This window comes from Dendrobates tinctorius, unplaced genomic scaffold (genome assembly GCF_039654945.1).
Source record: "Dendrobates tinctorius isolate UK_male_01 unplaced genomic scaffold, ASM3965494v1 ptg000010l, whole genome shotgun sequence".
NCBI lineage: Eukaryota > Metazoa > Chordata > Amphibia > Anura > Dendrobatidae > Dendrobates > Dendrobates tinctorius.
The window spans coordinates 8,365,920-8,391,559 of record NW_027361678.1 but is presented as its reverse complement, the minus strand read 5'-3'; the positions used below and the strand labels follow the sequence as shown (position 1 = coordinate 8,391,559).

The following is a 25,640-nucleotide window of genomic DNA, read 5'->3' as shown; positions in this document are numbered from 1 at the left end:
CTTGTGACCATTGGAGGCACATGTCTGCTTTTTTTGCTAGACTTTCTTCTTCTATTTTTTTTTCTCTGTGTTTTTCCTTCCAAGAAGATGAGACAGGGACGACGGACCCTATTGAAAGGGTTCGATCTCCCCAAACCAACAACGGGCGAGCACGTGCGAGTGTCGCCTCCACGTATCCTCTCCCGCAACGTGGGACATGATGCCGGATTCAGCCCTGACCACCCTAAGGTATTGAAATTCTAGGCTGTACACAGGCATAGGACAGCCTGTGCGGCCCCCACTGCATCACCAATGCATGGACTGCGGTGATGGAAGGTGGCGGACGGTCCCTCTCCTCATCCCCTATAGGGAAGATGGAGCTAGGGTGCCTGCACCATCCTTTATGCAAGCCCCCCCTCCCCTCTAACCTGAGCTGGGCTGAAGCATCTTTAGAGATCACGGAGGAGGGTGGCCTGGGAGGGCTCCTGTAGCAGCGTTCCCCGGGGCAGGCCGGTCCATAGCCCCATTTCCTGAGTGCCAGGGAGGTGCAGCTTCCACTGCAAGTATGGCGCCATCGGGCGCTTCCGGGCGTCCGGCAGCACTGGATCTTTGATCCCAGTCTATACCCCTTCGTGGGCGGACACCAAAAATCCAGCCCCCGGCTTCGGCCGTCGCTTGGCCGTGGGCGGAAGTCCCGCCCCCTTCGACGCGTCACTTGCAGTGGGCCCGGGCTTGGTGTCCATTGGAGGCACATGTCTGCTTTTTTTCCTAGACTTTCTTCTTCTTTTTTTCTTTTTCTACCAAAAATTTAGCTCCCGGCTTTGGTCCGACGCTAGGTCGCAGGTGGAAGTACCGCCCTCAGGACTCCTTTTTAATCCGGCGGCCCGCTCACAGATGAGACGCGCATTTTGAATCAGGAGCAGCGCACTGCACTTCCAGTACGTGACGGGGCACAGGACTGGGGTAAGTGTTACCCCCCCAGTTGTTTATAGGCCCAGTCCCTTTTTTTTCCAGAGGGCGCTCTAGGCAATAGCGGGGCGTGCATACTCCGTTCCTGCAGCCTGCAGCACTATATCCTGGCAGATACAGCATTTCCAGAAAAGCTAAGACGCACACGTTTCTATATGCTGCATGCACCTTCTGTCGGTCTGCTTTTCCGCAGGCGTAGTGCAAGCGATTATGTGAAGCCTGCGATTCCGAACGTGCCCAGGAGCCCTTCCCTGCGACCGAGCCCAGTGTACCAAGTCCCCCGGAATGGGCTCTATCTCTGTCGCAGTCTATGGCATCACTTACTAGAGCAATCGAGTCCCTTCGAGCCCCAGATAGGGGCAGGGATAGCGGCTCGCCTGTCTTAGAGGGGTTCTCCATCTCACAGAAGCCTCCGGCCTGCAGGAGCCGATCTCACTCCATGCAGACGTAGGGAAAAATGAAAGCACACAGCTTCTCCCAGTCCGTCCGGTGCCTCGGCATCCATGAGTTCCGCTTCTCGCTCACCTTCACCAGTAGTCGATAATGAGCAAAGCTCAGTTTACGACTCGGACGAGCCCCTTGATTTAGATACTCCGGGTTACCAGGAAACAGTTAACAGCCTCATTGAGGCCGTCAACCAGACTGTTGGGATTGAAGATGATTCCACCTTGGCCTCAGGTCACAAGGTGTCATTTAAGCGAGTCAAGCGGCCTCATAGAGTATTTGGCACTCACCTAGAGTTTGAGGACATAGTGCAACGGCACAGGGAACGGCCAGACAAGCGTTTCTCAGGCCAGAAGGGGCTCGAGGCAAGATACCCATTTGCCCCTGATCTCCGTAAAAAATGGACGGAATCCCCAACGGTAGATCCACCCGTGTCACGCTTGGCCTCTAAAACCCTGTTATCTATACCTAGTGGTTCCTCTATCAAAGATCCCACTGACCATCTCATAGAGAGCTTGTTTGAGGCATCAGGTTCAGCACTCTCTCCCTCGTTCACGGCAACTTGGGTAGCCTAGGCCAAGTTTTCTTGGTCAGAATCATTGAACAGAGCCTTGCAGGGTATGGACCTACCAGCAGAGGTATCAGAGATCGCAAATCAGATCACTTTGGCCAGAGACTACTTAATCAATGCATCTTTAGATGCGGCCAACTGCGCGGCACTCGCTGCTGCAAATGCAATTTCCATTAGGAGTGCTCTATGTTTGAGGACATGGCGGGCAGACTCAACCTCCAAGAAATCCTTGACTTTTTTGCCTCATCAGAGCAGCCTCCTATTCGGTTAGAAGTTAGATCAGCTCATCTCTGACTCCACAGGGGGGAAGAGTAGTTTTCTCCCTCAGCAAAGGGTCAAACAGCCATTTCGTGACCAGCTTCAGGCATGTTTCCAGTTCTTTCGCAACCCCGGGTGGGCTGCAGCTGCCAATCCCGCCGCTTCAGGTCGTCCCAACCAGGACAGGGATCGTCAAGTATCATATAGAGCTAATCCGTTGGGGAGAATGCGTACCCACCAGTCCAGGTCAAGGGGACCTAGGTCCCAGAGATCTTCAGCCAAATGACTCGAGGCCATTTTCAGGCGACACCAGCAAGGTACTTTGGTTTTGCCACGTCTGGCTCACCGTCGTACATGACACATGGGTAAGAGAGCTGGTGTCCTCGGGGTACAAGGGAGAATTTGTCAAGTACCCCCAAGACGGTCTATTCTTTCCCATCCTCCTAGAGTAGATACCCGGGCAAGGGCTTTACTCAAGGCCATCGAATTGCTCCAGCACAACAGAGTCATTGTTCCCGCACTGGAGAACGAGAAATTTCAGGGCTTCTATTCCAACCTGTTCACGGTCCCCAAAAAGGACGAGTGTTATGAATGGGTCACCGAGGAGAAAAAAGCAAAACAAGCTAAGTCACAGAAAACCAGAGAGGTTGGTAATTATGCAGATTGCAGATCCCTGATCCTACCACACAACTAGCAGCAGCCGTGGAGCGTACCTACGATGTTCCTAGACGCTTCGTCACAGCCGGAGGACTAAATAAGCCTGAAGCATGAAAAGGGGAAAACTAACTGCCTCAGAGCAGACCCCAAAGGAATAGATAGCCCCCACACATGTATTGACGGTGAAACAAGATGAAGGCACAAACACAGGCAGGAAAATAGGCTGAGCAAACGATGGGGCCCAACTAACTAGAAAGGAAAGGAAAGACACTGTCTGCAACCTGCAAAAAAACCCTACAAAAATAATGTCCAACACTTCTGATAGCAAAATTAACCCTGAAGTCACTAGACTTCTCCCACTATATTAGCACTCTGATATATTCTGAGACAGAGCAAAAAGAGACCAAACTAGTAAGGGACAAAAAGCAAATTGGCAAAATACTGATAAATAAGAGTGGAAATTCAGCACAGCCCCCAGCCGGGGCAGGCTGACCACACAAAAGACTGAATAGACCAACAAAATCAAGTGTGAACATTAGCAGAAAAACTTAGCTTTAGATGACTGGAACAGAGCTGAAAACCAAGAGCTGATAAGTCAGACGGAATCACCAGGGCGTCGGCTGTCTTAAATCCAATCTGAGACTCCTGAGGTCCAATCGTCATCCTGATTCTCAGGTGGCAGATCTCCACCGATCAAATCAGCCTCACTACCTCCTGTTACCACCAGAGGGAGTCTGGAAGGAGAACTCACAACTGGTGAACCAGAGAATGAACTCACAACAGACGGGACTCTCAGGCCTATTCTGGACCTGAAGCTCCTGAACAGATTTATCAGGATCAGACATTTCCGGATGGAGTCTCTCCGTTTGGTCATATCTGCCATGGGGCAGGGAGAATATTTGGCCTCTATCGACATCCAAGACGCCTACCTACACATCCCCATTTTCCCTCCGCATCAAAGATTTCTACGCTTCGCTATCAACGGCCTACATTTCCAGTTCACAGCCCTGCCCTTCGGGCTAGCCACCGCTCCCAGAGTGTTCACAAAGGTCATGGCAGTCCTGCACTCCCGGGGCATAGTCGTCTTGCCTTACTTAGATGACCTCTTGGTCAAGGGCCCTTCATTTCGAGCATGCGAGGAGAGCGTCAACATCACGCTAGATACTCTTTCCCGCTTAGGGTGGTTGATCAACCTGAAGAAATCATCCCCTGTCCTAGCCCAGAGGCTTTCCTTCTTAGGGATGATTTTCGAAACCTCCCGAGGGTGGGTAATTCTCCCTCGGGACAAGGCCCTAGCTCTCCGGCAGGGAGTCCGGGCACTTCGCCATCCAGTCCCTCATACCATCCGTTTTTGCATGAGGGTCTTAGGAAAAATGGTAGCAGCAATGAAAACGATACCGTTTGCCCAGCTACATCTTCGCCCCCTGCATCACGCCCTCTTGGCATCCTGGGACAAGAACCCATTTACTCTCGACCACTGGTGACATTTGTCCGCGCATATCAGACAGGCACTCGAGTGGTGGACAATCAGTTCCTCCCTTCTTCAGGGAGAAACCTTTTCCCCCGGCACATTGCCTGGTGGTCACAACCGATGCCAGTCTCCTCGGCTGGGGTGCGATTTTTGCCATCATACGACCCAGGGACTTTGGTCGCCGAGGGAAGCATGCCTCCAGATCAACTTGCTAGAGATATGAGCAATCCGGCTAGCTTTGCAGCATTTCCATCATCTTCTAGCAGGCCGCCCTGTCCAGATCCAATCAGACAACGCCACGGCCGTGACTTACATAAATCATCAGGAAGGCACCCGCAGCAAGGAGGCCATGCACAAGGTGGGGCATGTTCTCCGCTGGGTCGAGAGAAACCACTCTGTGATCTCGGCGGTCCACATCCCGGTCATAGAGAACTGGGCGGCAGACTTCCTCAGTCGGCAGGGTCTTGCGTCTGGGGAATGGTCACTATACCCCGAGGTATTCCGGCAGATTTGCCAATGTTGGGGAACGGCGGATGTGGACCTGATGGCCTCCAGAGTGAACGCCAAGGTGCCCACATTTGTCTCTCGGTCCCGGGACCCACAAGCGATCGCCGTGGATACGTTTGTTCTGCCATGGAACCAGTTTCGCCTCCCGTACCTATTCCCCCCCCGCTGCTGCTACTTATGAGGGTCATCAGGAAGGTCAAGGCAGAAGGGGTTCCAGTAATTCTGCTTGCCCAAGATTGGCCTCATTGAGCGTGGTACGCAGACTTAATACAGCTACTCGCCGGGTTCAGCAGCAGTGTGGTAGCTACAATTATTACTGCCCGGAAGCCCGCCTCAGCACGTATTTCACCACACCTGGAAGGTTCTCTTCACATGGTGAAGGGACCGCGGTTGTTCTCCACTAAGGTTCTCTATCCACAACATTTTAGCCTTTCTCCAGTCTGGCCTAGACTCAGGTTTAGCCCCAAGTTCCCTCAGGAGACAGATATCTGCCTTATCCGTCCTGTTCCAGCGCAGGATTGCTACCAATCTGCAGGTAAAGACGTTCATACAGGGGGTCTCCCATTTGGTACCTCCCTATAGGGCCCCTCTGGACGCCTTGGACCTTAACCTGGTCCTAAGCGTTTTGCAGGAAGCTCCATTTGAACTGCTACAGGATGTCTCTCTGTCATACCTTTCCTGGAAGGTAGTGTTCCTCGTAGCTATAACATCAATCAGTCGGGTCTCGGAGCTGGCAGCACTATCCTGTCGAGCCCCGTTTCTGATTTTCCACAAGGATAAGGTGGTTCTCAGACCAGCTCCTCCTTTTCTGCCGAAAGTCATTTCCTCTATTCACATTAATGAGTATATTGTCTTGCCCTCTTTTTGTCCAGCACCGGTACACCGTGTGCAAAAAGCTCTTCATACGTTGGGCTTGGTGAGAGCTCTCAGGAGGTACGTGTCATGGACGGCACCCTTTCGTCAGTCAGACACGCTGTTCGTACTCCCCGAGGGTTGCAGGAAGGGACTCGCTGCCTCAAGATCGACCATGGCCAGGTGGATTTGTTTGACTATTCAGGAGTCTTACCGCATCAGAGGCGCAGCGATTCTAGCAGGGATCAGAGCACACTCTACTCGGGCAGTGGGTGCCTCTTGGGCTCTTCGGCACCAGGCATCAGCAGAACAGGTTTGCAAGGCGGCAACCTGGTCCACTCTGCACACATTCTCCAAGCCCTACAATATCCATACTCAGGCTTCAGCGGACGCGAGCCTGGGTAGAAGGATTCTCCAAGCAGCGGTGGCGCACCTTTAGACAGGAGGTGCGTGTAGCTTGGACCGGTGAGTCAACTTCCCACCTAGGGACTGCTTTAGGACGTCCCACAGTCCTGTGTCCCCCAATGAGGCGAAGGAGAAACAGGGATTTTTGTGGTACTCACCGTAAAGTCCTTTTCTCCGAGACGCTCATTGGGGGACACAGCATGCACCCTGTTAGCCAATTGGCTCTTTTTGTTTTGTTTACTAATATGTATTTTTGATAATAGGTGGGTTTTCTAGACATGTTGTTACCTGCATTAAGGGTGATTTTGATTTTGTCTTGTTTTTGATCTCCTACTGCTTTTGCACCAAACTGGTTTTCGCCTGCAATCGGGGCGAGGCTGTATACAGCGGAGGAGGAGCTAACCTTTTTTTCATTCACTTAGTGTCAGCCTCCTGGCGGCAGTAGCATACACCCACAGTCCTGTGTCCCCCAATGAGCATCTCAGAGAAAAGGATTTTTCGGTGAGTACCACAAAAATCCCTGTTTCAATTAGACGTGTCCGTGGAAAGCTTCCTCCGATAACTGTAATTTGCTTAGTTGAGTTTAATCTAGAAAGGAGAGAGTAAAAATAAACTTTGCTATTTGCTGATAGAAATATATGTAAAAGTCATTTCTTTCTGTTTTCCATAAGATCCCACACTGGTTGCTTTCCTGAAATCGAAGCGCGTGAACCAGAAGACCACCCAAGAGAATACAAGCTCAGCAGGGGAGCCCCTGATGGTCAATAAGGAACATCCTCATCATCCAACAGTGACAGATTCAGGTGAACAGGCTTCTAGGAAGGATGAGGAAAACCCAGGTCCGCTGTCAGGTAATCAATCACTTTCAGGACAGGGCCTCCGCAGAGCGGATCAATAGCACTCAATACTGGGGATGAGCTCAGCAGAAAGTGGGAATGCGTTCATTGTGAATGATAGGTTGCTTTCGCTCTAAATATGATCGCAGCTTCCTTATTACTCCTAATGAGAACCTTTAATGTCATGGTAAAGGATTCAATTGGAGACCCCATAGATCAGTCCAGTGTGTTGCTGAGCTGTAATATTCTCGTCATTTCCTAGTAGTTCTTGAGAAGTGTTTGTGGAAACATTTCCGTTAATGTGCCTTTTATGTATATTTAATTTAATTTGTCCTTTTATAGCGTAGTATCTGTGCTGTAGCTGCAGATGATGCTGACATGAGACTTGGATAATCCACATATTGGTTTGTTTTTTATGCCTATGGGCGCGTCTTAGGTAAATAATATAAGCTGCTACTTACCCGCTCTTGCTCCAGTGATGTTGTCTCTGTCACTGCTCTAGGTCTTTGTTGACTGGCTGCAGCACTGCCATTTAACCTATAGCGCTTGTGACTGCTGCAGCCAATCATTGGTTTCAGAAGTGATGTCAAAGTACTTGGCATGACAGTGCTGAGCCAAGTAATTAGCTGCAGTGGTAAGGTGCACTGTAGTCGTGACATCACTGCTGCAGCCAGTTAATAAAAATAGAAGCAGCAGTAAAGAGGCGATGGCTAAGTAGCAGTGCGGTTTATTATTTTTGCTCAAGCAAGCCCATAGGCATAAAAAAATCCTTACACCTGGAAACCCTTTTAAACTGACTCATAAATTTGTTTAGAGGCATATGGCAGATCTGGGGCTTGTCTTACTACACAAATTGAAATCTAAACCTCGTAAGAGCTGGTGTAGATTTTCACTGCACTTTGAGCCAATTACTGATGGTAGTTTTAACAAATCAGATCTTGGCTACATTCGAACATTTTAGAAAACTGTCAAGATAGAGAAAAATATATGCAAATATTACTGCACGAGCCGCTTTTTACTCTTGCAGACTTAGAACGATCATTAATTCATTAACTAATGCTTTCTATAGGCGCCCGGTAAAATTTATTCTCCAGACAGGAGGCACTACTGTAGTCTGCGTCGTCAAATAGAAGGATTTTTGGTACTTACCGTAAAATCTCTTTCTTGGAACCTTCATTGGGGGACACAGGTTACCATGGGTGTATGCTGATGCGACTCGCTAGGAGGCTGACACTATGCAAATATGAAAAAGTTAGCTTCTCCCCAGCACTATACACCTACAGACAGGCACAAATTACCTCAATTGGTGCTAAAGCAGTAGTAGGAGCAACTATAAGAACTCAACCTAAGTGCCAACCAAGCAATGGCACATTGGCCAACACGGTACAACATTAAGGGAGGGTGCTGTGTCCCCCAATGAAGGTTCCAAGAAAGTAAGTACCAAAAATCCTTCTTTCTTTCTAGCTTCATTGGGGGACACAGGTTACCATGGGACGTCCCAAAGCAGTCCCACGGGTGAGTAAAGTATTCCAAGAGAAAGGAACTTAGGTCGGCCGGTGGGAAACTGCCACTTGCAGTATCTTCCTTCCTAGGCCTGTATCAGCAGAGGCGTGAGTATTTACTTTGTAAAAAACCCCACGAAAGTGTGACGGGATGACCAGGTTGCAGACTTGCAGGGCCGAAGCATGGTGACGGGATGACCAGGTTGCAGCTTTGCAGACTTGCAGGGCCGAAGCATGGTGACGGGATGACCAGGTTGCAGACTTGCAGGGCCGAAGCATGGTGACGAACGGCCCAGGGAGCTCCCACGGCCCGGGTAGAGTGAGCCCTCACCCCCAGAGGAGGCTGTTTGTCCTGAACGCGGTATGCTTCCAAAACTGCTGAACAGATCCAACCAAGATGGTGGATTTAGACGCTGGGAACCCCTTCCGACGACTTTCAGAGACGACAAACGGAATCGGACTGATGGAAAGAAGCAGTCCTAGCAAGGTAGACTTGTGGAGTCCAACTTGTGGAGGGATGTCTCCAAGAGATGAACTGGAGAGGGACACAGAGAAGGGAGGATGCCCTCGTTGATGTGAAAGGTAGAAACTACCTTTGGCAGGAAGGAAGTACTGGTCTGAGAATCACCTTATCCTGGTGCAAAATCAGAAAGGGAGAAACGGCAGGACAATGCTGCCAACTCGAAGACTCTCTTGATAGAGGCCGCCTTCAAAGATAGGAGAGTAAAGCAAATATCCTGAATTGGTTCAATGGGTGGACGCTGGAGGGCGCCCAGGACAAGATTGAGATCCCATGGATCAACCAGAGAATGGTAAGGAGGCGCTATGTGAGCGACGCTCTGAAGAAAGGTCTTCACTTGGGGAAGTGAAGCCAGATCCCTTTGGAAGAGAATAGTCAGAGCAGAAACCTGACCCCTTAAGGAACTGAGGGAAAGGCCCTAATCGAGACCCGTTTGTAGAAAATCAAGAACGGTGGGGAGGGAAAAAGGTCATGGGAAATAAACTGTTGTTCTCACACCATCAGAAGAAGCCCTTACAACCTCTGTGATAGATGCGTGAAGAAGCTGGTTTACTTGCTTTAATCATGGTCTGTATGACCTTGTGCGAAAAACCTGCATCCCTCAGGACCGCGGCCTCAACGGCCATGCCATTAAATCCAGGGACCGAGAATTCGGGTGGAAGAGGGGCCCTTGTGATAGAAGATCTGGACAGTCTGGAAGCCTCTAGGGGACGTCCGAGAGCATGTTCAGTAGCTCCGTATACCAGGCCTTCTGCTGCCAGTGTGGAGCTGCTAACAGAAACGGGGACCCCCTCTGCCTTTGTTTTTTTTTTTTAATTTTTTTATTTTATGACTCTTGTGATTAAGGGAATAGGCGGGAACAGAAAAGGCATCTGAAACTGGGACCACGGGATCACAAGTGCGTCGCATCCGACGACCATTGGATCCTGGGACCTGGTAACGTACCGGGGAACCTTTTGGTTAGTTCGAGAAGTCATTAGGTGGGCATCCGGAACGCCCCACCTCCGACAAATGTTGCCAAAGACGGCGGGGTTGAGAGACTACTCGCCTGACACGAACCCCCGACGATTCAAAAAAATCGGCTTCCCAGTTTTCCACCCCTGGAATGTGGATGGCTGAAATGGCGGGTACATGGCTTTCCGCCCAACACAGGATCTTTGCTACCTCTCCCCTGATCTGCGTGTTGAGTCCCGCCTTGGTAGTTTATGTAAACCACGGCTGTGACATAGTCCAACTGAATGCCGACTGGCTTGCCTGCGAGGAGAGACTGCCAGTGGAGGAGGGCAGGAAGGATTGCTCTGATCTCCAAGAGATTGATGGGGAGGAGGGTCTCCTGAACGTTCCAGCGACCCTGTTCTGTGAGATTGAGGAAGACCGCTCCCTAACCCTGGAGACTGGCATCGGTGGGGATGATCTGCCAACGAAGCGGGAGAAATGACGTCCCGCGCAGGCCAGAGGCAGATAGTGTCCACCAAGAGAGGGACTGCTTCACAATGAGAGGTAAAAGCACTGGCTGATCCAGGGAAACAGTTCTCTTGCCCCAGGTAGGCAGGAGGGCCAACAGATGAGGGCGGGTGTGAAACTAGGCATAAGGCACAGCTTCCATGGAGGCGATCATCTTCCCCAGTACTCTCATGCAGAACTGGAAGGGAAGAGGGATCGGGCGCTTTTGGGCTTTGATCCCCTGCCGAAGAGATGAGAGCTACTCCTCGCGAAGGAAGATTCAAGCTTGAATGGTGTCGAATTCCATGCCCAGGAATACGAGACGCTGAGTTGGGTTCAGGGTCGACTTCTCTCTGTTGATTATCCAACTGAGACGGACCAGCGTGTCCAGAGTGATCTGGAGGCTCTGATCACAGTCTCAGCGAGACGGGCCCTAGACCAGTAGATCGTCGAGATAAGGATTTATGAGAAACCCCTTGGAACGAAGGATGGCCATGACCGCCGCCATGACCTTCGTGAAGACCCTGGTAGCGGACGCCAGGCCGAACTGGATTGCCGTGAACTGGTAATGGTGCTCCTGTATCGCAAACCGAAGGAACCTCCGATGCTGTACACAAACAGGAACGTGCAGATAAGCATCCTGAATGACCACAGAGCAAAGCTAATCCCCCTGCTCCATGGAGAGGATCACCGAGCGCAAGGACTTCATTGTGAAGAGGCGAATCCGAAGGTGGCAATTCAACTGCTCGAGGTCTAAGATCAGGCGGAGAGAAACGTCTTCTTTCGGGAGTACGAAGAGGTTTGAGTAGATCCCGGAAAACCGTTCGTGCCAAGGAACGGGTACAATGACTTCTGAGCTTCCGAGGAGAGGGGTGAGGAGGGGATAAGGCAAGAACTTGCCACCAAGAGTCACCCTGAAACACCCCAAAAGGGGAACAGGAGACAGTCCTGTCAGTCTGCCAGCGGGTCCGAGAGTGAGCGATGTGGGTGATGCCACACAGCTCTCTCGGTCGCATAAATGTGGGAAAACTGTGAGAAATCTGCACCCTGTTATCCGACGAGCTGTATCTGAAAAACAAAGCCAAAAGGATTAATACATTCACACAGAAACCTGTGAAAGAAAAAACACTGCTGATCTGGTGTTAGATCCAGGTCCGCCTCCTACAGACACTAAGCAAAAACTGGGGCAATTTGTGACTATCGGTAGATGTGCTGGGGAGGAGCTAACTTTTTTTTATTTGCATAGTGTCAGCCTCCTAGCGACAGTAGCATACACCCATGGTAACCAGTGTCCCCCAATGAAGCGAGAAAGAAAAGACTTTTTCCACTTGTTATATGTACTCCGTTGATTCCAGTCTTTGATTTTAGTCGGCGACCTCCCAGTGAAACCTCAGAAGGAGTGGGTGCATATGCATAGCGTGGAGTTTGACAAGTTGGAATGGACTAAGGACTTGCCGCAGATGAGACAGAAGAAAACAAAGAAGGTATTTGTTTACCTGTGAATTACATTTCCGCCGGTTTTCTTCCTTTGTCCACATTATTTTTTTCCTGCTTTTTGTCTAACTTTAGGTGGCTGTATATTTCTGCAATATAATGTGAACTTATTGTATTTGTATGTAAGGGGATGCAAGCACGATTCAGTCTGAAGGGAGACTTGATACCCCCAGATGCTGACGTCCCTACTCATCTAGGGCTGCACCACCACGGAGACGAGGCAGAGGTAATTTAACTCTTGTAGTGTATTTTTTATTATATCTGGGAACTTTATTTCTAGTCACTTACTTTTAAATATCTTTTCTCTGTCGCTTCATTGGGGGACACAGGAAGCCATGGGTGTATGCTGCTGCCTCTAGGAGGCTGACACTATGCACAAAAAGTTAACTCAATGTAGTTGTCTTCTATGGGATACACAATTTTTGGAATATTCTTCATCAGTACCTAGGCTATAGGTGTTAAATCCATCCTAACAAGATATTTTTTTTACCATTTTATATATGAAACTAATGTTTCCAACTTTTCCTTTTCAATGGACCTATCAATCTATGACCATAATCCCATCAGTTGAACACAAAGGGGCCACGGAGTGTCTTTTGCTGAGCTGCAGTGCCAGGCATAGCCACAAGTATCTGCTGTGTTTGGAAAAACATTAAAGGGGTTGTCTAGTACTTGGACAACCTCTACTTAAAAGCCAGAGTCACCAGAGTAAAATAGGAAAAGCTTATACCTTCCTCCCACACTAATGCCTTTCAATCTATGATGCCACAGGGTCTCCCGATGGTCGCATAACATTATGTCACGTGAGCGCTATGGCTACTGGCTGGCTGCAACCTCTACTATTTTGTCAGATCAGATGTCATGTCTGACATAATATAGATGAGTACAAAGAAAGCGTGTGCACAGCAATGACTAAAGTAGTGGTGCTAAGGTAGGTTCCCAAACCGTAATTAATGTAAAGATAGAACCCGGCACTCAACTTAGTGTTAAAGTTGTAGGTGATTTTATTCAATCCCAAATAGTAGCATATACAAAACGTTTCTGTCCATGCAAAAGACCTTCATCAGTTGCGTACTGAGGGTTATGATACATATACAATGGCCGATCACAGGATAACAATACGGTGAATGCCAAGAGGCTATATTGTAGTCAGGTATATTTAGGTAACAGGAGGGTAGATGCAGCCTTAGTTATAGCTGCTGACACGGTTTCCACCGTTGTTCTGACCCTGCGGATCCGCAGCAGTTCCGCAGACAGTGTACAGTACCGTGTTAACCAATGGGATTTCAAATCTGCAGTGCACATTCTGCAGGTTTTTCCGTGCGGTTTTGCTGCGGTTTTAAATCCGCAGCATGTCAATTCTTTCTGAGGATTCCGCTGCGGTTTGACTTATGTGCATATGTACTTTGTGGTGTCTTATTGGATACTCATCTCCTTTTATCTTACACATGTCTGTGTTTTTGTGTCTTTTGTATTGACTTTAATAAAATGGTAGTATTTTATGGCTACATGCTTACGCAATCCTTTTTTGATGATAGTTGTATTTTACTTCACAGAGAGCTGGTTACTCGCTTCAAGAGCTTTTCCATCTTTCTCGCAGCCAGTTCATACAACAGAGGACTCTATCCCTGCAGGTTCTCGGACGTATTGTGAAGAAGGTAAGGAAGTGTAAGACTTGACTGTACACGTAATAGAGGTCATCTGGCCGTCATCTGTCTCCTCTTACCTTCCCATAAGCATGAGCAACCAGAAGTTTATTTCAGTGGTAAAAATTATAAAAACTGCTGTGCAGGCAAAAGAATTGTCAAATGATATTGGCTCCTTTGTCATTAATTGCCAGCACAAAAATAATTGTTTATTTATCACTTCATTGGTGGACACAGGAAACCATGTGTGTATGCTGTTTGTACTAGGAGTCTGATGCTACGCAAAAAAATTATCTCTTTCTCAGTAGTATACACCAACAGACTGGCACGTAACTAATCAATTTAAGCTTAGTGTTAGTTGGATGTAGGCACGGGACTGGACCCAGGCCCGTTTTACCTTAGGTTTCCTTGTTGTATTTTATTATTCTATTTTCCTTCGCTTTTCAGATTCTGTTTTTCAGATTCTTCTGGTGTAACCACTTACCCTGTCTTCCCACCTAAGAGACCGAGAAAACAGTGAGGTCTGGTCCACATTATACCCTCTCCCCCCTAACACAGCAAGAGTGTCTTGGGGTGGCCATGGGGAATGGTCCATGTCACCCCCCTTTCCCAGCCTACTCATCCATCGAGACAGTGCGGGAGCGAGACAGATGTTATTTCCCAGTGACAGCCTTCATTCAGGGCTAGGGGAAAACTCCTTTCACAGGGCATTCTATTCGGGACCTCGTCCGACCAGATTACTCACGCTGGAAATTAATTACTTTCTGCATTTTTTTTTTTTTTTTTTTAAATCAGATAAATTTTTATTGTATAACAAAATACACAACAGCAAACATAGTCAATCTATCAAAAACAGCCAAGTTATAAATATTACAATATATTCCCCTACCCCTCCCCCCTTCCCTGTTTTAACCTCTTTCTGACATCTGACGTACTATCCCGTCCATGGGACCCGGGCCCCTATGCCCATGGACGGGATAGTACGTCATAGCGATCAGCAGCGCTCACGTGGTGAGCGCCGCTGATCGCGGCCGGGTGTCAGCTGATTATCACAACTGACACCTGGCACTATGTGTCAGGGGCGGTCACGGACTGCCCCCGACACGTTAACCCCTGGCACACTGTGATCAAACACGATCGCAGTGTACCGGGGTTTAGGGAAGCATCGGCAGGGAGGGGCTCCCTTAGTGCTTCCCTGAGACCCCCGCAGCAGCGCAATGTGCAGCGCTGCTGCCTCCTTCTCTGCAGATCCCAGAATCCAAAATGGCGGCGGGGACCTTCGGGGGCCTGCAGGGAGGCGGCTTCCTCATGCCTGCAAAGCGCCGGCATGAGGAAGCTTGCAGCACTGCCTGTGACAGATCACTGATCAGCGATCTGTTACATGACAGTTATGTTCCCGCTGGGAAATTGTAATAAAGTTAAAAAAAAAAAAAAAAGGAAAAATAATTTATAAAAAATCGCTAAATAAATTAAAAAAAAAAAAATTCCTTAATTCATTTTTTGGAAATAAAAAACCCCCAAAACAATAAAAGTACACATATTTAGTATCACCGCGTCCGTAACGACCCGCCCTATAAAACTGTCCCATTAGTTAACCCCTTTAGCGAACCCCTTAAAAAATAAAAATAAAAAACTAAGCAAAAAATAATGCTTTATTATCATACCGCCGAACAAAAAGTGCAATAACGCGCGATCAAAAAGACCGGATATAAATAACCATGGTACCGCTGGAAATGTCATCTTGTCCCGCAATCAGTGAAAAAATAAAGTTATAGCTCGCAGAATAAAGCGATGCAAAAATAATTATTTTTTATATAAAATTGTTTCTATTGCATAAAAGCGCTAAAACATAAAAAAAAATACATAAATGAGGTTTTGCTGTAATCGTACTGACCCGAAGAATAAAATCACCTTATCAATTTTACTGCATGCGGAACGGTGTAAACGCACCCCCGAAAATAAATTCTTGAAATGCTGGTTTTTGTTCATTCTGCGTCCCAAAAATCGGAATAAAAGTGATAAAAAATGTCACATGCCCGAAAATGATACCAATAAAAACGGCAACTCGTCCCTCAAAAAATAAGACTTCACATAACTCGGTGGGTCAAAATATGGAAAAATTTTAGCTCTCAAAATGTGGTGATGCAAAAACTATTTTTACAATAAAAAGCATCTTTTAGGGTATGACAGCTGCCAAGCATAAAAACCCGCCATAAATAGTAAATCAACCCCCCGTTATCACCCCCTTAGTTAGGGAAAAATAATAAAATTAAAAAAGTGTATTTATTTCCGTTTTCCCATTAGGGTTAGAACTAGGGTTAGGGCTAGGGTTAGGGGTGTGTTGGGGTTAGGGTTGGAGTTAGAATTGGGGGGTTTCCACTGTTTGGGCACATCAGGTGCTCTCCAAACGCAACATGGCGTCTGATCTCAATTCCAGCCAATTCTGCACTGAAAAAGTCAAACGGTGCTCCTTCCCTTCCAAGCTCTGCTATGCGCCCAAACAGTGTTTTACCCCCACATATGGGGTATCAGCTTACTCAGGACAAATTGCAAAACAACTTTTGGTGTCCAATTTCTCCTGTTACCCTTAGGAAAATAAAAAATTGGGGACAAAAACATCATTTTTGTGGAAAAAAAATATGATTTTATTATTTTCACGCCAGGGCGTTATAAACGTCTGTGAAGCACTTGGGAGTTCAAAGTGCTCACCACACATCTAGATAAGTTCCTTAAGGGGTCTAGTTTCCAAAATGGGGTCACTTGTGGGGGGTTTCCACTGTTTTGGCACATCAGGGGCTTTCCAAACGCGACATGGCGTCCGATCGCAATTCCAGCCATAAAAGTCAAATGGCGCTGCTTCCCTTCCGAGCTCTGCCATGCGCCCAAATAATGGTTTATCCCCACATATCAGCGTACTCAGGACAAATTGCCCAATAACTTTTGGGGTCCTGCTACCTTTGAAAAAATAAAAATTGAGGGTGAAAAGATCATTTTTGTGGAAAAAATGATTTTTTAATTGTACGGCTGTACGTTATTAACCTCTATGAAGCCCTTTGGGGTTCAAAGTTCTCACCACACATCTAGATAAGTTCCTTGGGGGTCTGGTTTCCAAAATGGGGTCATTTGTGGGGGGTTTCCACTGTTTAGGCACATCAGGGGCTCCCAAACGTGACATGGCGTCCGATCTGAATTCCAGCCAATTTTGCATTGAAAAAGTCAAACGGCGCTCATTCCCTTATGAGCTCTGCCATGCGCCGAAACAGTGGTTCCCCCCCACATATCAGGTATCAGTGTGCTCAGGAGAAATTGCACAATAACTTTTGCAGTCCAATTTCTCCTGTTACCCTTGGTAAAATAAAAAAAAATTGGACCTGAAGTAATTTTTTTGTGAAAAAAAGTTAAATGTTAATTTTTTTTAATTCCTGTGAAGCACCTGAAGGGTTAATAAACTTCTTGAATGTGGTTTTGAGCACCTTGAGGGGTGCAGTTTTTAGAATGCACTTTTGGGTATTTTCTATCATATAGACCCCTCAAAGTGACTTCAAATGTGATGTGGTTCGTAAAAATAAAATGGTGTTGTAAAAATGAGAAATCGCTGGTCAACTTTTAACCCTTATAACGTCCTAACAAAAAAAAATTTTGGTTCCAAAATTGTGCTGATGTAAAGTAAACATATGTGAAATGTTACTTATTAAGTTTTTTGTGTGCCATATCTCTGTGATTTAAGGGCATAAAAATTCAAAGTTGAAAAATTTTCGCCAAATTTCCATTTTTTTCACAAATAATCGCAAATTATATCAATGAAATTTTACCACTAACATGAAGTACAATATGTCACAAGAAAACATTGTCAGAATCACCGGAATCCATGGAAGCGTTTAAGAGTTATTACCTCATAAAAGGACAGTGGTCAGAATTGTAAAAATTGGCCTGGTCAGGAACGTGCAAACCACCCTTGGGGGTAAAGGGGTTAAAGCACACATACAGCTTTTAAGCAGTAATACACAGTAATAAAACGTAGATCTTCTGAGGTCAGCACCTCTCTGTCCAGGGATTCCATAATGTTTCAAAAGTACTAGCCTTTTCTCTTTCGTCTCATTGGGGGACACAGGAACCGTGGGTGTGTGCTGCTGTCACTAGGAGGTTGACACTATGCATGAAAAAAAGTTGCCTCCGCAGTATACTCCCCTCCGACCGGCTGTAGGACAATCAGTTTTGCTTAGTGTCAGCAGGAGGTGGACAGAGGTCTCTCGTAGATCCATGCCTACCTCAATGTGCGTCGTTCCTTTTCAGGTAACCATGGAGGGATACAGGGTAGATATGCTACATCTGTATTCACACACCGGGATTATGAGTACGGCGTGTACTGCCACCCCGTATCTTCATGAATCCCGCGGGCAGGACCCTATCCCCTAACACAGGACTCGTGTTCAGGTGGCAGCTCCTGGTCCTGACCTTCGTCTCCCATCACTCGCCCACCAGAGCCTGATGATCAAGAGAGACGCCCTGCAGAAAAGGTTTGGGACAGCAATCTTTTCATGCAGGTAAACTGACCCTTGTTACGGGGTGAACTGGAGGTAAGAGGCTGCAGCTCTGGCTGAATGTGACTGCTGTAATCAGCACTCGGGCTTGCAGCCCATGGCTCTATACTTAGTTTAAGAGCCAACACTTACTTTCAAGCACGCGGTGCAGCGCGGTTCCAGTCTCCTCCTGTGGCAGCGTTATGGCCCTGGGCTCGAGCAGGAGCCCAGCACGGCCGACGCCAGATTCCGGCTCCCAGCAGGCTCCGCCCCCCGGCTTCCTCTTCCTGTACCAGCGCCATCTTGGTGCTCCAGGAGGACAGAGCAGGGCCCCGCCCACCACTTCCGGGCGGGGATTTCATAAGGCTTCTAGGCAGCGGCAGGGCTGTTCACCTTGCTCTCACTCTCTCATCAGCCTTCGGGCGGCAGCTGCGGTGGGGACACAGGTCATGGGTATGTGAGTACTGCACTACAGGTTGCTCTCTCACTCCGCTCTCTACCCCCGACGGTCGGCACAAGGTAAAACCTGTCAGTATGCCCAAGGGAGAGCAGTCCCGCTCCTCCTTCTCATCCGCTTCAGTGACCTTGGTCAAATATTTTGTTAGGTACCAAATGCAATGTCAGGCTTCCTTCAGGTCAGTCCTCGCCACTCTGCTCAGATTGCAGCAGACCTATGGTGTCGAATACGCTAGAGAGCAGGTGCAGCCCCCCCTGCTTTGCCTGTCAGAGCTCCCACATTACCCCTGGAGCAGGAGGAAGCCACCTTGTCTACCGCCCAGGGGCCATCCATCTCCACGGGAGACAGCGAATGTCCAGGATGGACCTCTTCCTTATCTAAGTCCGTGGCAGACCTTACCAAGGTATCACAGACCTTGGTAACGGTGCTTAACAGATTGCCACTTCAGACTCCAGTGGACACAGGAGCACCAAAGGAGCCTCCTTTTGGGCCTTCTAGAGGCCGTAAAAGGTTTAGACAGGACCACCAACCCAGGTCCCTTTCTCACTCCATCTCACTGCCAGAATTCCTCTGGCCGTCTGCCTCCACCCGGTCCTCATCCCCGGAATCAGTCGAAGCATTATCAGAGAGACACTCAGAGGAGGGTTCGGAGTACGGGCCAGAACAGTCCGAGGTCAAGGATATGGTTCAGGGCCTCATTGCCGCAGTCAATGAGACTTTTAACATTGGGGACACCACATCAAAACCTAATGATCAGGTTTTTTCATTTAAGCATCATAAGTCCCCCTCTAGGGTCTTCGCCTCCCACAAGGATTTTGAGGAAGTGTTGGCCAGGGAAAGGGAAAACCCAACCAGGCGGTTTCAGAGAGGGAATTTTTTTTGGATTCTATATCCCTTCCCCCCAGATCTCACTGCCAACTGGACCGCCTCCCCTTTGGTGGGACCACCAGTGTCCAGACTCGCTACCAATACAGTCCTCCCACTCGCCAGTGGGGCAGCCCTAAAAGATCCCAATGATAGGAGGATAGAATCCCTGGCAAAATCCGCTTTTGAGGCAGCAGCCGCTACATTGTGTCCAGCCTTCGCCTCAGCCTGGGTAGCTTAGTCTGTTACAGAATGGGCCAAACAGCTTAGACAGGGCATATTGGCCGGGGCACCACCAGCGGAACTGGCGGAGTATGCAGATCAAATCTCTCATGCCGGGAGGTCTATGGTATCAGCAGCCCTGGATGCTGCGTCTTGCGCAGCTCAAGCATCCAGTAACATGGTAGCCGTCCGGCAGATGGTCTGGCTAAAGGCTTGGCAAGCTGATTTGTCCTCAAAGAAATCACTGACCAATCTGCCGTTTCAGGGCACCCGGCTCTTTGGGTCAATGTTAGATCAAATCATTAAGGATGCAACGTGGGGTAAAAGCTCCCTTCTCCCTCAGGCCAAACCTCGTCGATATGTTTTCAAACGTAGGGTTCAGCCCTTTCACCGTACCCCAGCGACAGGCACTTATGCTCAGGGCCCGCAGAGGTCGCAAGCACCGAGAGATAGGAGGAAGGTATCATTTCGGGCCACCCCGTCATGGCATTCCCACAGTTCCAACAGCAGAGCTACCAGGTCAGGGACGGGCAGAGCCACTTCAGCCTGACGCCAGCAGGGAGTCCAACTCCCTTCCCAGTACCTCTCCCAGACTAGGAGGCAGCCTTCTCCTCTTCAGAGATGTCTGGCAGAATTCAGTAGAGGATATCTGGGTAAAGGAGGCAGTATCAACAGGATGCAAGATAGACTTCAACACGCTTCCGCGAGATTGCTTCTTTCAGTCGCAGCCACCAAAAGATGCTGCTATGGCTCTAGGTTTTTTTGCTGCAATCGACTCTCTCCTCAACGCATGAGTAATCGTCCCCATTCCCGAGCAGGAACGGTTTACCGGCTTTTACTCAAACCTGTTTGAGATACCAAAAAAGGATGGCTCAGTTCGTCCCATTCTAGACCACAAAAGGCTAAACAGATGGGTCCACTTACGCCATTTCAAGATGGAATCGATTTGGTCGGTAATTACGTCTATGGAGGATCGGGACTTCCTATGTTCCATAGATATCCGGGACGCCTACCTACACGTCCCCATTTTTCAGGGACATCAGAGGTTTCTGCGTTTTTCTGTCCAAAAGCAGCATTTCCAGTTTGTGGCCCTGCCATTTGGGCTGGCAACAGCCCCCAGTATTTTTACAAAGATTATGTCAGCGATGGTAGCTATATTAAGGGTCAGAGGCATAATATTGGTTCCATATCTCGATGATATTCTCGTCAAGGCACCCTCCTTCGCTCAGGCCTAGGAAAATCTAGCGGTAGTTTTAAACACGCTCTCCGGGTTTGGTTGGATCATAAACAGGGAGAAATCCCGCCTAACGCCAACACAACGCCTAGAATTCTTAGGAATGGTAATCGACACCCGCCGGTCAAGGGTCTTTCTCCCAGAAAGAAAGTGGATTACCCTCCAGCAGGGAATTCGCTCTCTATTGAAATTCCGGCTTCTATCCTTTCGCCCTGCCATGAGAGTCCTGGGAAGAATGGTGGCAGCTTCAGAGGCAATACCCTTTGCCCTGTTCCGTTCCAGGATACTGCAGAGGAACATCCTCCTTCAGTGGGACAGGTCCATCTCTTCGATGGATCGCTCCTTCCTCCCTTCCATTCAGACCAGGGAGTCCCTCAAGTGGTGGTTGACCTCCCCCCTTGTTCATCTGGGACTGCCTTTTCCCCCTTTCCACTGGCAGGTAGTAACTACAGATGCCAGTCTCCTGGGCTGGGGTGTGGTATTCCGCCACCTGACTGTCCAGGGACGATGGTCGAGGCAAGAATCCTCACTATCAATCAACATTCTAGAACTGAGGGCGGTCTTTCTAGCACTTCTACATTGGGAAAGATACCTCAACAACCAGCCAATCGGGATTCAAATGGACAACGCCACGGCGGTGGCATACATCAATCACCAAGGGGGAACCAGAAGTCCCCGGGCACTGGCCGAGGTATCCAGAATCTTCAACTGGGCAGAAACCGCAATTCTGGCAATTTCGGCAGTTTACATTCCCGGCACAGACAACACGGCCGCCGACTTCCTCAGTCGGGAGGGTCTTGCAGCAGGGGAATGGTCCTTACACCAGGAAGTGTTCCATCAGATATGCCAGCTATGGGGGACTCCAGATGTGGACCTCCTGGCATCGCGACAGAACAGAAGGGTCCAACAGTTTGTCTCAAGATACCACGATCCTCTAGCAATAGGGGTCGACGCGCTGGTCATTCTCTGGACACAGTTCAGACTCCCTTACCTGTTCCCTCCCCTTCCTCTCCTGCCCAGGCTGCTAAAGAAGATCAAGGCGGAAGGGGTGCCGGTCATATTGATCGCCCCTTACTGGCCCAGGAGGGCCTGGTTCACAGAAATTATCAATCTTCTCACAGGCACCCCCTGGAGACTCCCCGACAGACCAGATCTCCTGGCTCAGGGGCCGTTTTACCAACCGAATTTTCGGTTGCTCAATTTGACGGCATGGCCGTTGAAACCACAATACTGAGAGCAGCGGGTTTTTCAGACCGAGTCATTAATACAATGATCCAGGCTGGGAAGCCTTCCTCTTCCAGGGTCTATTATCGAGCCTGGAAGGCCTATTTTGGCTGGTGTGAGTCTAATCACATCACACCTATGCCCTGTTCCCTGCCAGCTGTCCTAGCTTTTCTCCAGGCAGGGTTAGATGGCGGTCTGGCCCTAAGTTCCTTGAAGGGCCAGGTATCTGCTCTCTCTATTCTTTTTCAAAAGAATTTGGCCTCCCGCTTACAGGTGAAGACCTTTCTGCAAGGAGTGTCACATGCGGCCCCTCCTTACAGATCCCCTGTGGCTCCATGGGATCTTAACTTGGTCTTGGAAGCCTTGACAGGTTCACCCTTTCAACCCCTACAGGAAGCTCCCATGTCTTTGCTGTCCTGGAAGGTGTTGTTTCTTGTAGCCATCACCTCTATTAGGCGGGTTTCAGAATTAGCGGCATTGTCCTGTCGTCCTCCATTCCTAATTATGCACCAGGACAAGGTTGTTTTGCGGCCTCCTCCTAGCTTTCTTCCCAAAGTGGTATCGGCCTTCCACCTGAACGAGGATATATTCCTTCCGTCATTTTGTCCAGCTCCAACCCATCCTCTGGAGTGTTCTTTAAATAAGCTAGACCTGGTCAGAGCGATAAGGATCTATCTGGCCAGGACCGTTCCTTTCAGGAAGGCAGACTCGCTCTTTGTTATCCCCAATGGAGTGAGAAGAGGCCTGCCGGCCTCTAAGGCAACAATTGCCCGCTGGATCAGAATGGCAATTCTGGAAGCCTACTTGGTAAAGGACAGGGTGTCCCCTGCTGGGGTCAAGGCCCATTCAACCCGGGCGGTGGGCACCTCCTGCGCGTTACACAACAGGGCATCAGCCATGCAGTTGTGCAAGACTGCCACATGGTCGTCCGTGCATACCTTTTTAAGGTTCTATAAGGTCCATACCTATGCTTCAGCGGACGCCAGCCTAAGTAGAAGAATCTTGCAGGCGGCAGTGGTGAGTTCTCCTACCTGAAGGAAGTTTCTGTCTTTTCCCATCCCAGGGACTGCTTTTGGACGTCCCATGGTTCCTGTGTCCCCCAATGAGACGAAAGAGTTAACAGGATTTTGGTTGCTTACCGTAAAATCTGTTTCTCAGAGTCTTCATTGGGGGACACAGCGCCCACCCATGATTTTATTACGTGTAATGAATATGTGATGACTTACATGATAATGTCTCCTCCTACTGCTTTTTCACTAACTGATTGTCCTACAGCCGGTCGGAGAGGTGTATACTGCGGAGACGGAGTTAACTTTTTTTTCATGCATAGTGTCAACCTCCTAGTGACAGCAGCACACACCCACGGTTCCTGTGTCCCCCAATGAAAACTTTGAGAAACAGGTTTTACGGTAAGCAACCGAAATCCTGTTTTTACTTTTAACATAAATACTCTTTTCTATAACTACAATGTAGTCAGACTGTTTGTAAAATTTCCACAACGTTGGTGGCTCTTCACTTATCCAACATCTGGCAATCAGTTTTCTCGCAATTTACAATAATCTGGCTATTGCCAGTTTATGACAATTCAATATTCCCTCTCAATTCTACAGTTATACAGTATATCCTTCCAGTTGCGGCCGTCACTTCTACCCAAAATGTATTTAGTCTTGAGCATTGCCATAGCATGTGAACAGTCCCAGCCCCCCTCAGTCCGACACCTCAGGCATTCCGAGGTCTGTCTCAATCCGGCTTTGTACAATCTGTCTGGAGTCCTATACGCTCTATGGAGCACATATATCTGAGCGAGTGTGGCCGGTTCGCTCATGACAGCTTGGGTACATATTCCATTATTACTTCCCATTTATCCTCCTCTATTCTTCCCACCTCTTTCTCCCATTTCTCTATTGCTTTGATATATTTGTAGAAAGGCAAACAGTAGGTCCCTGTAGATTTCTGATACGCCTCTCGTCCCCCCTTTTGCACAAATATAATTTACTAGAATATCCGCCTGAATCCTCATATTAACCGTTTTACTCTTGAGTCCTGTAAGCATGATGAAACTGCCTGTACAGAAACTTACAGACCCCCCGGCAGCCCGTAGACCTGCAGTTTCTCAAAGGATAACTCCTGCCCGTCCTGCACCTGGCCAACGCAACATATTGACCAACCCTTCCAAATTTTAAAGTCCCCCATTTTAACAAACTCCGGCAGATTATAGTTTTGCCATATTGGGGAGAAGTCAGTCAAATATTTCACCCCCCTAATCTTCTTAATTACTTTCTGCATCTTTAGACAACGCCAGTCTTTCCGCTCTTGCCACCAGAAAAATTGTAACCCTCTGTAATTGTAATCCTGTGACTTAAGGCTTGCAGCACAGACATGGCTGCTAAGAAGTCTCACTAGCTTTCCTTTACAGGGGTCTCATCTTTTCAGAACTAAGCTGACACCACCAGTGATAAGAGCACTTCTCTTCCCCAGCCAAAGCTCAACCATCCTAAGACCAGGAGACGCCCTCTCCTTTCAACAATTTTCGTTCCCTGGCCCCTTCTGCCGATGAGACCACTCCCCATTCCATTGGGAATGAAGTAGGCCATCCTTTAAGCATGCCATCTCCTGGTGTCCACAGGGCCGTCTAGTTAAGTCATGAAGGTCCAAGTCTAACAAATTTTCTTTTGCATGACAGTTTACCCAGGAATCCTCTTGGTTGGGGAGAAAGGGAGTAGCCGCCTTCTTCTCTTCCAGAATGTGTGACTCTCTATAGTCGACGACCCCTAGGTCAGGGAGATTGTAATCACCGGTTACAGAATAGAATTTTTTTCTCGCTTCATTGGGGGACACAGGAAACCATGGGTGTATGCTGCTGCCACTAGGAGGTTGACACTATGCAAAAAAAAGGGTTAGCTCCTCCCCAATAGTATTTACCCACCAACTGGCGGAAAGCTTATTAGTTTTTGCTTATTGTCAGTTTTGAGGTGGACACAGGGCTGCCCTCAGCCCCGTATCTACCCTTTAGGTTTTGTTGTGCTTTATTAATCTTCACTATTTCTTTATCACTTCATTGGGAAACACAGGTTACCATGGGTGTATGCTGCTGTCGCTAGGAGGCTGACACTAGGCAAAAAAAGGAAATAGCTCCTCCCCAGTAGTATACACCCACTGACAGGAACCAAGTACCTCAGTTTAAGCTTAGTGTCTGTAGGAGGCAGACCTCGATCTAACCCCAGATCCGCAGTTTTTTCCTTTTCAGGTCGTGTTGTGTTTTATTAATCTTTTTCCTTTGTTTTTCAGATTCTTTGTCTTCAGCGTAAGAGGGTGTAAGTTCTCACCCTGTTTTTCCACACTTATGCGACTGAGAGAGCAGTGTGGTGTCACCCACATCGCCCACTCTCAGACCTGCAGGCAGGACCTTATCCCCTGTCACCTTTCCGGGTGTTTCAGGGTGATTTCCGGTGGCCAGTCCCTTGCCTATTCCCCACCTCACCCCTCTCCTCGGAGAGGGCTGAGAGGAAGACTGTGGTCACCACCGGTGGCCTCCCCCTTTTCATAAGGGGTTAATGCCGTCTTC

General features: G+C 48.5%; 1 protein-coding gene across 2 annotated transcripts in view; it reads left to right on the top strand.

Annotated features, from left to right (window-relative positions):
• Window positions 1-25,640, top strand: part of RPAP1 (RNA polymerase II associated protein 1) — a 128,589-nt gene that overhangs the window by 36,738 nt on the left and 66,211 nt on the right. For both annotated transcript variants that reach the window (XM_073586378.1, XM_073586369.1), the window contains exons 7-10: window positions 6,785-6,964; window positions 11,783-11,898; window positions 12,036-12,134; window positions 13,465-13,566. In XM_073586378.1, coding sequence (XP_073442479.1) covers window positions 6,785-6,964; window positions 11,783-11,898; window positions 12,036-12,134; window positions 13,465-13,566 — 497 coding nt within the window. The remainder of the gene's footprint in view (window positions 1-6,784; window positions 6,965-11,782; window positions 11,899-12,035; window positions 12,135-13,464; window positions 13,567-25,640) is intronic.